At 53.6% G+C, this 15,369-nt stretch overlaps 1 protein-coding gene across 1 annotated transcript in view; it reads left to right on the top strand.

Annotated features, from left to right (window-relative positions):
• COL4A1 (collagen type IV alpha 1 chain) overlaps positions 1–15,369 on the top strand; it is a 148,564-nt gene that overhangs the window by 114,594 nt on the left and 18,601 nt on the right. Inside the window, exons 25-40 of the mRNA XM_032611471.1 lie at positions 1,713–1,904; positions 2,470–2,638; positions 4,971–5,063; positions 5,154–5,258; positions 7,000–7,097; positions 9,089–9,239; positions 9,446–9,559; positions 10,214–10,381; positions 10,500–10,589; positions 11,402–11,554; positions 11,710–11,808; positions 11,920–12,009; positions 13,298–13,437; positions 13,875–14,001; positions 14,096–14,176; positions 14,636–14,734. Of these exons, the coding sequence (XP_032467362.1) occupies positions 1,713–1,904; positions 2,470–2,638; positions 4,971–5,063; positions 5,154–5,258; positions 7,000–7,097; positions 9,089–9,239; positions 9,446–9,559; positions 10,214–10,381; positions 10,500–10,589; positions 11,402–11,554; positions 11,710–11,808; positions 11,920–12,009; positions 13,298–13,437; positions 13,875–14,001; positions 14,096–14,176; positions 14,636–14,734 (1,969 nt within the window). The remainder of the gene's footprint in view (positions 1–1,712; positions 1,905–2,469; positions 2,639–4,970; positions 5,064–5,153; positions 5,259–6,999; positions 7,098–9,088; positions 9,240–9,445; positions 9,560–10,213; positions 10,382–10,499; positions 10,590–11,401; positions 11,555–11,709; positions 11,809–11,919; positions 12,010–13,297; positions 13,438–13,874; positions 14,002–14,095; positions 14,177–14,635; positions 14,735–15,369) is intronic.

Below are 15,369 nucleotides of genomic sequence, written 5' to 3'. Positions count from 1 at the left end.
GTCAGATCTTCTCCAATTTATGTAGCCAGTGGTAAACTTCCAAGGCAGCGTCTGACTCTCTGACGTTTATCCTAGGGCATGTACATCAAAAGACCCTTGGATCGCTTAGGATCAGCAAAGAATCCACATGAGATGTCCTAGGGTTGTAAATGTCAATTTTCAAAGAAATCCTAGATTTCTCCCTTAAATAAAACGATGACTGACACGGTCATCAGTATGAAAATAAAAACTTGTATTTTTCTCACCCTGTGCTCATAGTATCAGAAAATACTATACTTCTAAGCGGTGAAGAATCCACATAAAATAACATAAGGGGTGCTTCTGGTTTGAGAAGACAGGAAGCCTTGGTCCTGCCCTCACAGCCCTGAAAGGCTAGTGGAGAGACAGAAGGCAAGGAAATGTCCCTAATAGAGCAACGAGGACCATGCAGTACACCGAGGAAACACGGGAGAAGCCCACCTGGGCCTATGCGGAAGGGCTTCCAAGATTCGCTGGGCCTTAGGGAGGCACGGGAGCTAATGTTGACTAGAGAGAAAAAGCTACAAAATACCACAGCAGCTTTCAACCAGATAGTGAATTTTCCATGTCCTCTGCTAGACTTCCTGGCGGGTGGCTGGTGGAGATAGTGGGACTAGAGTAAATACGATAGATTGAGTACCTTCCCCCTTCCTTCCCCGAGTAGCTCTGAATGAAGGGTCCTCTGTCACAAGGGGCACTTCCAGCTCAGGGCCAGCTCCGACCGACTGTGTCCAGTAGTTTGAGGCATACATATTATAGGTACGCAGAGAGGGGTGTGTGTGTGTGTGTGTGTGTGTGTGTGTGTGTGTGTGTGTGTGTGTGTGTGTGTGTGTGTGCACTGTGGTTCACCTACATCCAAGAACCGTTTCAAAGAGAGTTTACAAAAAGGAATTCAAACCACATGAATTCCGCAAGGGTTTAAATTCTGCCAGGTGAGCGGGGAGGTTGAAGAGATCCCTCTCTCAGAGAACAGGTAACTGAGACAGTTGTTTAAAGCCTTGGGCCTCTTCCTGGTGAATCCCACTCTCAAGGGGACTTGGAGGGGGAGCCATCTAGGGGGTGGGCATTCCTTGAAGATTCCCCTTTCCAGGAACAGAGAAGTGTTCCCGTGTGTCTCTTGGGAAAGTTAATTCTATTCTGCTGACGGCTCAACATCCCAGTTACAGAGCTGGCCTGAGGCTCCCTTCCCCGACTTTCCTCTTTGCGGGTGCTCTGGGCCTCCTCATCTCTTCCGGAATTAGGGCTGTGAGCGTGAAAGGCAAGCTGTGTGATTTCAGCACTGACCAGACTTAGGTAACGTGGCTGTTCTCAGCCTCCATCTCTGGTTCCTGGGCCCAGGGAATCGCACATCCAGCCCCTTCCAACCGTAGCCGACCTGTTCTTGGGAATGTCAGCAGTTGTAAGAGACAAGGAAGTTACCTAAGGACTGATCTCCGGGCTGGGCCCGGAGCTCCTCCATCACTCCCCCGCCCTGTCCCCGTCTCCATCACTAGAGGCTTTTTAAGGGCAGCACACCAGTGAGGTCAGCTCAGGGCTCTGTCACAGAGCTGCTGGCTTTTTTTGCTCCTACACAGGGAACAGGGAGCTCTAAACCCGTCCCCGCTTTTCAAGGTGGCGTCCTGATTTCCCTGCTGCTGGTTTGCTCTATGGATGGGCGTCTTCGGTGGCGGCCTCACAAGGCTTTGTTCTCGCAGGGACCGCAAGGTGTGCCAGGGCTGATGGGCCAGCCAGGAGCCAAGGGCGAGCCTGGCGAGATTTACTTCGATATTCGACTCAAGGGCGACAAAGGAGACCCAGGTTTCCCAGGCCAGCCCGGGATGCCAGGGAGAGCAGGCTCTCCCGGAAGAGACGGCCATCCGGGTCTGCCCGGCCCCAAAGGCTCCCCGGTATGTCGATTCCCAGACTTTGAACGTGCGCTTGACAGATGATGGATATGCAAAGAATGGAAGAAGGAGTAATTGGTCTCCCGTCGACCTGTTTTCACTCGGGGGGGCGGTCCTTGTCGTAAACGAACTTGTCTCACGTTCACTGGAAAAACTAGTCTGTAAACCTAGGTGTGATAGCCCTGACTTGCACGATTAGGTGATAAGGGGTCAGTGTCTTCTGATGCATCTGGGGGAACTGAAAAGACCTCCATATGTCGGCCGGGAGGTGAATTTTAAAGTTAGCGGCGTTCAAGTCACCCTTTCAAAGAAGATTCCAGATATAAGTGCCTTCCTCTTTGGAGTGTCTCCTTCTGTGTGGGTTGGGAGGGCAATTGCTCAGCTTAGAGGAGAGAATGCCGGTTTCATTTATTAACTACAAGGTGACCTCTGCAGGCGGGTTGAAGTTAATAAGTAGCACAGCTAGTTAAACTCGGCACTTTTGTACCGCGGGTGGTGGAAAAATGCGACGCGGAGTGGAGTGCTGGTATGTCTGCTGATAACTTGTCTTTTTCTCTTTTCGCTTCAGGGTTCAGTAGGATTAAAAGGAGAACGTGGCCCCCCGGGAGGAGTTGGATTCCCCGGCAGCCGTGGTGACGTCGGCCCTCCTGGGCCTCCAGGGTTTGGCCCTATTGGCCCCATTGGTGACAAAGGACAGATGGGCTTTCCGGGAAACCCCGGGTCCCCAGGCCTGCCAGGTGAGGCCTGAGGACCTCCAGTGCCGCACGCAAGTGCCAGGAGCCCTGGGCTCAGTGACATGGGGACGTGGGTCTGGTTTCAGTTCTGCCAGGAGAGGGGGATGTGACCTGAGCAACCTTTCCTGAGCGTTTCTGTATCTCGTTCCTTCCTTTACGAGATGGGCCAGTGGCGTGTAGGATCTAGATAACAGGAACTTGAAGGTCTAGGTGATTTCCTTATAAATAAGTACGCCATATGCAGCAGAGAAGGTCAGCCTTCTGTGTGGAAGTGACACCAGCCTGAGCCCGTTTTCTGTTTCTCCCCGATGAGCGGTCCCTTTTGGCTTCTGTGTATCCCAAGCCACATACTTACTCTTCACCCCTCCGCTGATGTGCACACACTGACATCCACAGCTGCTTTGACTTGGCTGTTGAGTTTCGGGGTAGTTCCAGCCGTTTGTTGACTGTTTTATCACGTGGTTCTGTGTGCCACGCGCTGAGCTAAGCGAACAGAGAGGAAGCAACTCAGAGGCCGCCCGCCCTCCTGGAGCCCACCGCCCGGGCTTTGGTGGAAAACGTGGGAGGGGGCTGTGTGAGGGTTTCCCACGGATGCGCTCCACTGCGTCCTCACGACGGGCTTATCTTCAGGGACGGAAGTGAAAGTGGGGGGGGGGGTCCCCAGGCCCGCACACAGTAGACTGTCAGTGACTTATTAGTTGAAGATGATTCCGGGAAGAAATGGAACATTGACATCATTGCCTAGGAAACCTGGAGGAGAAGAGGCCAGGAACGGCCTGGGCACAGAGGACAGAAGGACGTGTGCTGTGACTAAGGTGGCTTAAGAGTTGTAGAAATGAATGAAAGATGACTTGGGGTGATTAAAGGTGTGTGGCCAGTAAGCCTGGAGAAGCATAGTAACTAAGAAGCTGGAAGATCGAGGTTTCCGACAGGAGAGACTCAGCAGAGATTACAGTCTGGCCTTCTTGTTCTCACACATTGGCCGATTCTGTCCCGAGCCATGTATCCAGCCCAAGTTCCGTCAGTTCCTGTCCCCACTGGGAACTGTTATTTCCTTATGAAGACCCAGTGTAGGGTTTGTCAGCTTCGTAATACAGAACACGTCAGCAGCCCTTGACGGAGGCCCAAGTACAGTGCCTTACTGGATGGGCTCTTGTGATCGTTGGGTGGTCACTGGTTATTCACTAAGTGAGGACTCCACTGATGCGTGCTCTTTGATTAGCAAGGAACCCGGGAACGTCTCTCTCTTACGACTCCTTTCGGGGCAGGAAAATGCTGGGTTTGACTTAGAAGCACCCCGGGTCTCGGAAAGGGGCCTCTGATCACTAACCCCACACTCCTCGTTCCCAAATCACCATCTCAAGTGTTCTTCGTGCTTCCGGAATCTGAACACTTGCAGCGTGTACAAAGGAATCAGGTTTCTTTTTCTCGGCCAGAAACTACCATCAGAAAAGCCAGTGGGACGCATACAGATACGTCTTGATGGCATGGGAAGAAGGTTCCCGAAAGAGGCAATGCTGACAGTGCTGTCGGTCGGCTGTCCACATTCTGGAGGGTTGCTTGGCCATCCAGACCCCGGCAGCTTTGGGATTAGAAACCCGACTTCTTTGATCTGCCAGAGCTGTGTTTAGTCTGATGGTCATAAAAGCCTTGTTCCCAGGGCTGGAGCTGATAGCAAAGATGTGTTGGGGTCAGGCCCTGGTGCTTCCCACAGTCTGTAGCTAAAGCAAGTGTTGGCTGTCCCTGGGAGGCCCTTCAGATCCTGAGTTCTTTAAGGTACGTGAAGGTTCAGTGGAGATGAGCCCTTAGGTCCTTTCGTAACAGCTCAATCCTGACACCCAGTGGATCTCGTAGGCACGGGCACCCGGGGCTGCGCCTGCACCTCCACCTCCCAGTTTGGAGATAGAAAAGGTGGCTTTCCTGGGCTGGAGATACCGCAGAACCATGCAGCTCACTGTTAGGGTAACGATATCACCCACGGGGCACGTCGTGAAGGTAACTTCCCACCAGATGTGGGCATCACAGCAACTTAGAACCAGTCCTGTCTGAGCCACTGAGAACGGTGAAAAGACTTTGACTTTTTGAGGCAGATTAATTGATACCAGGGTCATCTCGCTGTTGGTTGCTGTAGAGTTTTTAGCTTTTCGTGACCCTTGTTTCGGACGCTTAAAGAATTCTTGTGTCAAACAAACGTCTAGGTCATTTTGGACGTTTTGGGAGAAGAGGCGCTCTCTGTGAGAGATTCTAGAAAAGGAAAAGGAAGAGATGGAGGCGAGCAGGCAAGGATGTGACGCGGCAGCCCTCACGCTGTGTCCTTTGCTCTTTTTTTCCTCAGGTCCCAAGGGTGAAGAAGGAAAGGTCATGCCCTTACCCGGTCCCCCTGGAGCAACAGGACTTCCGGGGTCCCCCGGGTTCCAAGGGCCCCAAGGTACTCAGCGTCTCGTTCACCTGGAGGCTTGGGGTGGGGGAAATGTGCTCACGTTTTTCTCACGCTGACCATTGGTCTTTCTCACCGCAGGTGACCGAGGTTTTCCTGGAACCCCGGGAAGGCCGGGTCTCTCTGGAGAGAAGGGTTCAGTCGGCCAGCCTGGGATTGGCTTTCCAGGGCCTCCCGGCCCCAAAGGTAACCCCGCAGGACAAGGCAGCTTTGGGGGGGCTAATTGCTCAGGCCACTGCCTGCGTGGGCCCCGATGGTGGCGCCCGTCCCCGGCTGGTTAGCACCAAGGGCTCATCCTCACGTGAATTCTAGGAGAAAAGAGGCGGTGGACGTAAACACACCATGTGCGAGTTAGCGAAAGAGCTGTGCGGTGTGCAGCCTGGTGATTCCGGTCACCGAGGTGATGGGTGACGTGTGCTCCCGGCCGAGTGGTTTGGTGGGAAGGGGTTGGGACCTCAAGGACCCCAAGCTGCCCGGGGATCTGGCAGATGCCACGTTTGCCTCAACCTACCCTCAGGGCGGTCTCTCTCTCATCCGTGAAGGGAGCACACAGCCCGCCGGGACCTGGGCCAGGCTGGTCTGGAAGGCGGGGGAAGGGCGGGGGGATGGTGCGGTGAATATGAGGGGGGGCCTTGCTCTTGGGGGAGAGGCCCTCACACGCATGGACGTTCCAGAACCAGTACTTCTCTCTGAAAATTGTAGGGAAGTAAAGAGGGCAGCTTCACCCGTGTTGCTGCTTTCTTAGTTCTTCAGGGAGACTGATATGCAGGCTGGCCATTAGGGACTTTGGTCCAGAGCCCAGAAGGGCTGTGAGCAGTGAGGGGCACGTCTTTTCCCTTTGGGCCGACATCCCGACCCCAGTCTGACCACCGTTTCACCAAAACTTAGTTTAAAGACTTGTCCAGCCTCCGGGCTTCTTGTCTAGGGCTCTGCATCGCGCCCACTCTCAAGGTTGCAGGCCTTCGCGCTCGGGGACGGGAGACGGCGGCCTGTTTCTCCAGGAGCCGTGTGATGCCCGCCGCGCTCATGGCCACTTCTGCCAGGCTCATGGGGCAGAAGGCCCCCCAGTGACCCTGCAGCATCACGGGGGCAGTGCTCAGGCCTCCTGCGTGTTCCATGGGAGAACCAGACCACTGCCATCACGGCAGGTAGAATTTAGCTGAGGAAGGCCTCCTTAATCAGAGACCCTTTGCCCACGTCGCACGAAGCTGCCTGGAGTTATGTGCACTGTCTATCAGGCCCCTCGAAACGGCAGCCCTGCACCACGGGCGATTCAGGTTCGTGTTTCTGCAAGCTTGCAGATCACTGCGTGTCCCCAACCTTCCATCACACAGAGAGAGCCTAGCCCAACGGCTCTCACACTTGCTGCTGTTTATAGCCACGTGGGCAGCTGTCAGAAAGCCCATCAGAGGCGGGACCCAGTCTCTAAATGTCCCCACGTGCCTCCAGTGTGGTGCAGTTGGAGAACAGGTGGTGCTTCTCAAACTCGAACGTGTCCAGGAATCACGAAGGGTCTTGTTAAGATGCGGGTCTGCGTGGGGATATCCAGGCTGGATTTCTAACCAGGCGACAGGGATGCTCTGGGCCACGCTCGGAGTTGGCAGAGTTTAAATTGCCATTCCCAGTCTGCACATGCTGGTTTGGTTGGGTTTAGTTGGGTTCATCTGTGGGGAGGGGATAGGAAAGGAAAGTTCTAAGTGCTTAGAAGCAAAGGAAGGGAGGGGGTGGGTGTGAGGGAGAAAGAGGAAGGGGCGGCCGGCGCTGCGAGCGCACCCTGCCCCCAGGCTCCCCCTGGACCAGGATGGTCTCATCTTCCTTTTTGGCGCCCTCAAGTCTGTTCAGGTTCATCTGAGCAGGTGTAAAAGAAGTGGAGAAAGCAGGGAACGGTATTTTTACATGAATGATTTTTTTTGACTCTTCCAAACAGGTGTTGACGGCTTACCTGGAGACACTGGACCTCCTGGAAATCCCGGTCGCCAAGGTTTCAATGGCTTACCTGGCAACCCAGGTCCGCCTGGCCAAAAGGTGGGTACTGAGCGTTCTCTGGATTGCTGTTTTCTCATCCTTGTGATTAATTGGACCCATAAATTGTGGGCTGTTAATCTCATATGGTTTGTTGTGTCGGCGTGTTTTGTGTTTGAATGAAATAGCATCACAGGGAAAGTTCCAAAGTACAAGGGGTAGCACGTGGTCGTGTCTGTTTGGGGGAGAATCACTTGTTCCTGCTTTGTGGGTGGGCTCTTGCCTGTGTGTGTCCTGGATCTCCGGTACAGTGTGTGTCATATCACGAGTGGAAGGAGAAAGCCGTTTGGAAGCCACTGTCCTGAGTGACCTAACAGCCCCCAGCAGGGTGGGCTGCGGCCTCAGTGATACTGACATTCGGGTCCAATAGTTCCTCGTGGTGGGGCTGCCCTGAATACCGTGGGGTCTTTCGCAGCCTCTGTGGCCCCGACCCCCGACGTGCATGCCCAGTGTGACCGCCGTTACCCAGTGTCACCGTGGGGCAAAGGGCCCTGGTCGGGGACCCCGGGACTAGTGTGACATCGGGTTTCTCTTTGCCCTCGAGCACCCCTCTGCTGCTTGCTGACACTCGGCAAGTACAGGCGACTGTTGGGTAGATCCTCTCCCGTTCTGATCATAAGGAAAGGAACTGAAGTTGCCAGAAGGCGTCTGCCCTGCCTGGGAAAAGGCCACGGCCAGGAGATGCGCCTTTGCCAGCACAGAGCCCCTGCCCTCGCCTTGGGGGTGGGCGGGGGTGCACACTGGCAGCTGGCCTCGGTGATGCCGGGGAAGGTTCCTTCTGAGGAACGCCTGACCCAAGGTGGTGTCCCTGCCCCGTGTGGCTGGCGTGGAGCGTGTGGCCTTCGGACGCTTTCTTTCTTTTTTTTTTTGTTTGCGGCACGCGGGCCTCTCGCGGCTGTGGCCTCTCCCGTCGCGGAGCACAGGCTCCGGACGCGCAGGCTCAGCGGCCATGGCTCACGGGCCCAGCCGCTCCGTGGCATGTGGGATCTTCCCGGACCGGGGCACGAACCCGCGTCCCCTGCATCGGCAGGTGGACCCTCAACCACTGCGCCACCAGGGAAGCCCAAGGACGCCTTCTTTATGTGACACACCCCCACCTTCCCCTGATGACCCGCACTGGGTGTGAAAGTGAGTCAGTGACCGCAGTATGTAGATCGCCTCCAACACTGGCTCACGAGCTAGTAGATGCTGAATGGAACTGGAATTAAGGATTTGGTTTACGATTTTAAATACTGAGCTTTTTCAAAATCCCTTGGACTGAGTTCCCTCCAGTTTGCAAATTTCACTGCAGGGCCGTGTGGATAAGACACCTCTGCCCGCTTACCTCCACCTGGTCGTCATCTGGAAGTTGTTGCCTTCAGAGATGCCGCGGCGGGGGGTGGGGGGGGGGACGCTGTGACATGATGTGCACGTTTTGCTTCACACGGCCCGTCGGTGCTTAAATTGGGGTGTGCTCCTTCCTGCAGGCCCTCAAGATACTGCCTTTATTTTTAATCATCTGTGTGGGTCAAAGCCCTTTGATTCACGAAAAGGTTTTAAACGTTTAATTTGACATGAGAGCTTCCATTTCATCAAAAAAACGAAGTAAATGGAGTTCTATTCCAGTCCTGGAACTTTCCACCTCTTAATACCCATTCGCTGGCCACACAGCACACTGGGTGTTGTTCCCGCTGTGTAGACTCAGGGCAGCAGAGTCGAGGGGCCGAGACCCAGCGGAAGGAGCTCCTGCCTCTCTGACTGTGGACAAGCCGTCCAAACGGGGGAGCCTTGGCTTTCCTCCTTTGTGAAAAGAAAATAATAAAAATTACCTCCCTTTCGGCTTGTAGTGAGATTGAAAGGCAACAATAGGTGTGAAGAAGCTTCGCCAACTGGAAGGTGGGACAAATACCGTTCTTATAAATGCACCAGCAGCATCGGTTAACACGTACGCCCTTGGCCTGATGAAATCGCGGGCTCTGAGGGTCACTGGCTTCTCCGTGCTTCATGGTTTCCAGGGCGAGCCTGGAGTTGGTCTGCCGGGACTCAAAGGTCTGCCAGGACTCCCTGGCATCCCCGGCACCCCTGGAGAGAAGGGAAACGTCGGGGGACCAGGCGTTCCTGGAGAGCACGGCGCCATCGGCCCTGCAGGCCTTCAGGGAATCAGAGGTAACTTCCTATGGGCAAATCCAGCTTGTGGTAGGGACGGGGTCTGTTATTGTGTGTCCGCAGAGCACCTATCAGGGCTCAGTAAACGTTTGCTGAATGAATGATGAAAATTCTAGACGGGTTCCTGGCGAGCGGCGTGAGTGGGTGGTAGGTGCTGACATCGCTGTGTCCCCATGTGGTGCATTCACGATTTCTTCCCCATCCAGGTGACCCGGGACCTCCTGGATTGCAAGGCCCCAAAGGAGCTTCTGGAGTCCCCGGAATAGGCCCTCCTGGAGCTATGGGACCCCCTGGAGGACAGGGACCCCCAGGGTCATCAGGTGATACTACGTTCTTCCAGAATGTTCCCTTCCCTAACTCATAATCTGTGACTAAAAGGGGGAAAAGTCAGTTCTATTCTGTGGCTGTAGGTTTGGTTGTTTGCTTACACGTAAGGTCACAGGCGCCTTTCTTCACCTCCCTCTGAGCTTGGTTTACGTGCCAAAGACACCTCCCCTTTATATTGTATATTCTTTACCTTTTACATTTAATTTAGAAGGATCGGTATCTCTATCTTATCTTTCCATAAGAGGTTTAGTAAGTTGTAGGTAACTTAAACAAAATGAGTTCATGTCTGGAAGCTACCTTTGCCTTTAATAGTCATTCTAGAAGTGAGACAGAGAGGGTGGACCAGGGCAGGACAGTCAGGGAGAGACACCGTGGAGAAGCTGGGCTTAGGTCTGAATACTACGGAGGGGCCCGGGTGGGAATTGCTGACCGCTCACGGCAGGTAGGCGGGGCTTTGTCTTGGGACGTTATTTGCCCACCGATGGCCCCAAACACCACTATCTGGGAAGGTGGAAGCTGTTCCCCTCTACCCCCGACGTGGGCACGGCTACACACCTTCTGCAGAAAGTAACAGTTAAACAGGGTACAGGATGCTGCAGGACACCGTGTCGATCCTGCTGACGCCCCCTTTCTCTTCCCCACCTCAGGCCCCCCTGGAGTGAAAGGAGAGAAGGGCTTCCCCGGATTCCCAGGCCTGGACATGCCGGGCCCCAAAGGAGACAAAGGGCCTCAGGGGCTCCCCGGCCTGACGGGACAGTCGGGACTGCCTGGTCTCCCTGGACAGCAGGGCACACCTGGACAGCCCGGGTTCCCAGGTAAATGACCTGTGAACTCCACCCAAGTGGATGCTGGGGAGACGCCTCACCTGGTCTTGTTCATGACCCTCGCTCGGCATCTGCCATCAGCGTTCACGGTCCTTCCATCCGGCCACAGGTCCCAAGGGAGAGATGGGCGTCATGGGGACCCCCGGGCAGCCCGGCTCGCCAGGACCAGCGGGTGTGCCAGGATTGCCGGGTGAAAAAGGTAGGGAGCCGTGACTCCGGAAAAGCCCATCTCATGTCGGTGTCCCGATGCCTTGTGGGAAATTCTCCAAGAGTCGTAGGTCATTGTTCATTTCAAGAGGCCTGGGAAAGAAGATCAAGCTAGGGTCCGGAAGACCCCCTCTTCCAGGAGGCGCTCAGGGGTCCTGGGGATGAAGGGCTGTGCCCTGCCGAAAAGTCAGAGAGAAGACGGGTTTCCGGGTTTCCTTGTTGGCATGGTAGAGTTTTCGGGTTTTTTGTTTTGTTTTGAGAAATGGTGGTATTTTTAGTCATTCGAAGATTCAGTCACAGCAACTGAGTCTTTGGAATCAAATTAGCAAACAGGGGAAGTTTACAAGTCTTACTTTTTATTACTTATCTTGATATTTGAAATTGGTTCAGATACTGTTTTTAAAAAAGAAGTTGACTTTAAATGTGAGACATAAAAATGGTCATTTGTTTAGTTGAACAGGAAAATTCTGTTCTTTCGGATAGAATTGAGGGGCCACTGAGCAGATGTCGTGAAGGTATTTGAGAAGGAGAGAAAATATAGATTATTTAATAAGTGAAGTCTCCTATGTTGGAATTATTAGCAAATAATGAATTCTAGAAAATGGCTTTTTTGTTCATTTCCCTGCTGTCACATTCTTCTGGGTAACTCGGACCCTCGCCATTTAACGCCACTTTTGGACAGACTATTAGTTCTTTATAGGTTGTTTATCAGTTGCTTCTACTGGCCAGAAAGAACAGCACACTCGTCACTGCCTTGGGGGCCCTTGGCCACGCGTCACTCGGTGCCTCCTCTTCTTTCTACAGGGGACCACGGCTTCCCGGGCAGCTCGGGACCCAGGGGAGACCCTGGCTTCAAGGGTGATAAAGGAGATGTGGGTCTTCCTGGCAAGCCGGGCTCCATGGATAAAGTGGACATGGGCAGCATGAAAGGCCAGAAGGGAGACCAAGGAGAAAAAGGTAACGCGGAGGACAGTTTACCTTCGGAGGGGGGAGAAGGTGTCTAACGAGTTATTCAGTTCTTCACACGTGATGTCAGACCAACCTGTGTTTCTACAGTTTGTCTTATTTTAAGCAGACGTGGTCGTCACTATTTTTGTGTGTGTGTCGTGCAGGACAAATCGGCCCAACTGGTGATAAAGGATCCCGGGGAGATCCTGGAACCCCAGGAGTGCCTGGAAAGGACGGCCAGGCAGGACACCCTGGGCAGCCAGGTATGGAAGGGAGTTCAAGGTCGCCAGCTCGGCAGGGGCTCGTGTGGGGAGAGGTTACCTGGCAGTTTTCATGGGCGTTGACCTGTTGGGTTTTTCTCTTTATGATTCTAGGACCTAAAGGTGATCCGGGCATAAGTGGGACCCCAGGTGCTCCGGGACTTCCTGGACCCAAAGGATCGGTTGGTGGAATGGGCCTGCCAGGTATGTGGGGTTTAGGAAAGGAGTTCCCTTTCCAGTGCTTGTACATGTGGTGCTTGTGGGATGAGTCTGCGGGTGAGACCCGCTTCACGGAGGATGCGATCCAGGGAGACGTGTCTTTGACACAGACTCACATCTTCAATCCTGTGTGGTCTCTTGCCTAGGGATGGTGGCATTTGGTTGACCTTCCAGACATTGCTTAAACAAGCAAACAAACAAAACTCGTCACAGTTTAATAAAATAAAACACGGGCTGTGCACTATGAACTTTCAGTTAGCTCCAAGTGATCCTTCTACTTGGATCCATCGAGGAGGTGATTAATTCTCCATTCAGTTGTGTCAGCGCAAGCAGCTCGCGCCTGTAAAGCCCTTTGACGTTAGCTCAGAAGAATCCCCTGGGCTCCTCCGCCCTGGTCCCGAGCTGGCCTCCCAGGCTTTGCCATCAGCTTTGGCGGCGGTGACAGCGACCAGAGCAGAGGCAGCAGATGGAAGGCTCAGGCCCCGATGGTCCAGGTGCTACTGCTTCCTCGAACTTGCCCGGAGCAGGAAGTCAGGGCAGCCAGCCTGTCTCCCTCACTCCTCCCAAGTCTTTGCGAGGAGCGTTGTCACTTTGCTTGAGCTATAAACACCCGGCGGCTGCAGTAAGGCTTCTTAGATTCTTTTTGCAACGAATCTCTTGGGCCGCTAGGCGGATGCTGGTTGCAATAAAACAACCAGGGTTCCCTTTGTTGCAGTAATCTCCCAGGCCTTGGCTGCAATTTAATATCCAAGTTCTCCTTACAATAGCATCACCAACCGACTCACAGCTGCCCCTAACAACCAAGCCAGCAGCCGCAGAGGGTCAGTTACAGGGCCGGGCATAAGCCTGCTTCCCTGGGACCTATTTATAAATTAGTTTGACTGCCCACATCCGTCCTAGAAGCAGGTACGCTTTTACTCTCCATGGCCTGCCTCTCGCCCCCTCTGATTCGTTCGGATAATGAGGTTTGACTGCGGAACGAAAGACATGGAAGCCGTGTTTAATGCTGTTGGGAAAGGAAGCATGCTCAGCGGTTAATGTATTTTTTCTCCCTTTGTAACGTGGTTGTCTTTAAAAGACAGGAGGAACGTTTCCTGGCGTGGTTCTAATGTGGTCTGGGGGGGCTGGCGCCTGCCTGGATCACTTACAGCTTGAGAAATGAGGGGATACGTGTTCCTCCGTCTCATTCTTGGCCGGTAGTTGAGACGCTTTCCTATTTTTAACCTGAGCACCTGCTAAGCACACGTTCTGTTTCAATTGTGTGTGTTTCTAGGAATACCTGGAGAAAAAGGTGTGCCTGGCCTCCCTGGCCTGCAGGGCATCCCTGGCTCACCTGGAGAAAAGGGAGCAAAAGGAGAGAAAGGGCAGGCAGGTCTACCTGGCATTGGGATTCCAGGACGGCCCGGGGAGAAGGTAACAGCATCCCCGCGGAAGCCCCTCCCACCCATCCCCGCAGAAAGGCTTTGGAGGAACGTTTACTGAGCATCTCCACACAGTAGATGAATCATAACACAGAACAGTTTCTCCAGTTGATTTTACGTCTCCCTGCCTCCCTCTCCTATTCATGGCCTGTGTCCCCAAGGAGGATCCGAGACGTGTTGAGAGCTTGGGTAGCAAGTTATCATGGGGAGGAATGGAGAAGGAACACGAGAAGCAGAACAGGCAACTGCTCTTTGCTCTGGGTTTCTAGTTTTTCCTCCATTTTCAGAGGGCTTTGAGTCTCCCCTTCGAAAGCTGGAAGTGGAATTCTGCCATGCGATAGTCATTGCACTCCCATGTGTACAGAAAGTACCTCCAGACGCATGTCCAAGGACAGATATGACATTAATGGGCCCAATTTTCACCCACAGGGAGACCAAGGGGTAGCAGGTTTTCCAGGAAGCCCTGGAGAGAAGGGAGAGAAAGGAAGCAGTGGGATCCCAGGGATGCCCGGGTCTCCGGGCCCCAAAGGCTCACCAGGGAGTGTTGGCTATCCAGGTAAGTGAGCTGGCCTCCTCCTGAGCTCGGGGTTCAAGGATGGCAAAGAGAAACTCAAAGTCATGGGAATTCTGGTGTTTTGGTTTTTCTTTAGGAAGCCCTGGGTTGCCTGGAGAAAAAGGTGACAAAGGCCTCCCGGGATTGGATGGCGTCCCTGGCATCAAAGGAGAAGCAGGTAGAGACCACTTTTTAGGACACAGGTGGGGGCCTGTGGAGAAGAGGCCAAGGGGCATCAAGGCTGGGTGACCTCTGAATGACCAGCTGGGCTCACACCTCCATTTCCAGATGAACAAACTGAGTCTAGGGGGACTTCTAGGGTCTTTCCACCAGTTAGACCTAGAACTGGTTTTACAGCTAGTTCCAATTGGGTCTAGAAACTTTTCCTGTTCGGCATGGTAGATGGATGTCCTTTCTCTCCACTCTCACCAGCTTTAGGGGGTCACTGTGCAGTGGTGTTACTGCCGCATGAGGGTCCCTTCTGAAGGGGTGTCAGGAGTAACCTCGGGGAAGCTGGGCATGCTAGGGGGTGGGAGGTACAGCTCCCTGGAAAAATGTCAGGATTGGTGCATTTTACATGCAGATCACGGTGCCGTGATAGGTTCCATGCCTGACCGATCTGACCTTTCTCTTTGAGGTCTTCCTGGGACGCCTGGTCTCACGGGCCCGGCCGGCCAGAAAGGGGAGCCCGGCAGTGATGGATTCCCAGGGTCGGCAGGAGAGAAGGGTGAACCAGGTATGTTGGGCTCCCATTTCCCTTTCAGAATGAGACTCTGCTCTGGAGTAAACGTCTCCCAGAGACTTACATTCCATGCTAAGTGACCGGAGCTGGGTGTAAGCTGGGCATAAGTGACATCCTTACAGCTGTTTAAGCAACAATGTGGGCAAGTGGGGCAGGATTGGATGAGAAAAGGGGAAAGAGGATGTTCATTTATTCCACAAATACTTATGGGCGTCTACCCTTAAAATGGCCTGAGCTCTCAGTGTGAGTGAAGGAGACACCGTAGAAAGCCCAGACCGCTGCCTTCTCTGCCTGGCCTTTCCCTCTTTAGAGGAACGGTCCTGGGAATATTCTCAGTCCCCAGAATCTGCTCCTGTTACTGATGGGGGCACGGCAACTTGGGCAAAAGTGTGAGCTGCGGGCTCCGATGATGACAATCACATACGTAATAATATTCGTATATAGCAAGAGGGTGACACACAGACAGTTTGAAACAGGTTGCCCTCAGTCAGGGGGATGGAGGGAGGGAAATAGTGCTGGGGAGGAACATGGAGGGGGATCCATGGCTGTTAGTGTTGGTCTCTTCCTAAAGTTCATTTCTTTCATTCTATGAGCCTTATGTTTATATTATGTACATTCATTTTCCCATA

This window comes from Phocoena sinus, chromosome 18, assembly GCF_008692025.1.
Source record: "Phocoena sinus isolate mPhoSin1 chromosome 18, mPhoSin1.pri, whole genome shotgun sequence".
NCBI classification, from domain to species: domain Eukaryota; kingdom Metazoa; phylum Chordata; class Mammalia; order Artiodactyla; family Phocoenidae; genus Phocoena; species Phocoena sinus.
This window is presented reverse-complemented; position numbering and strand designations above follow the sequence as displayed.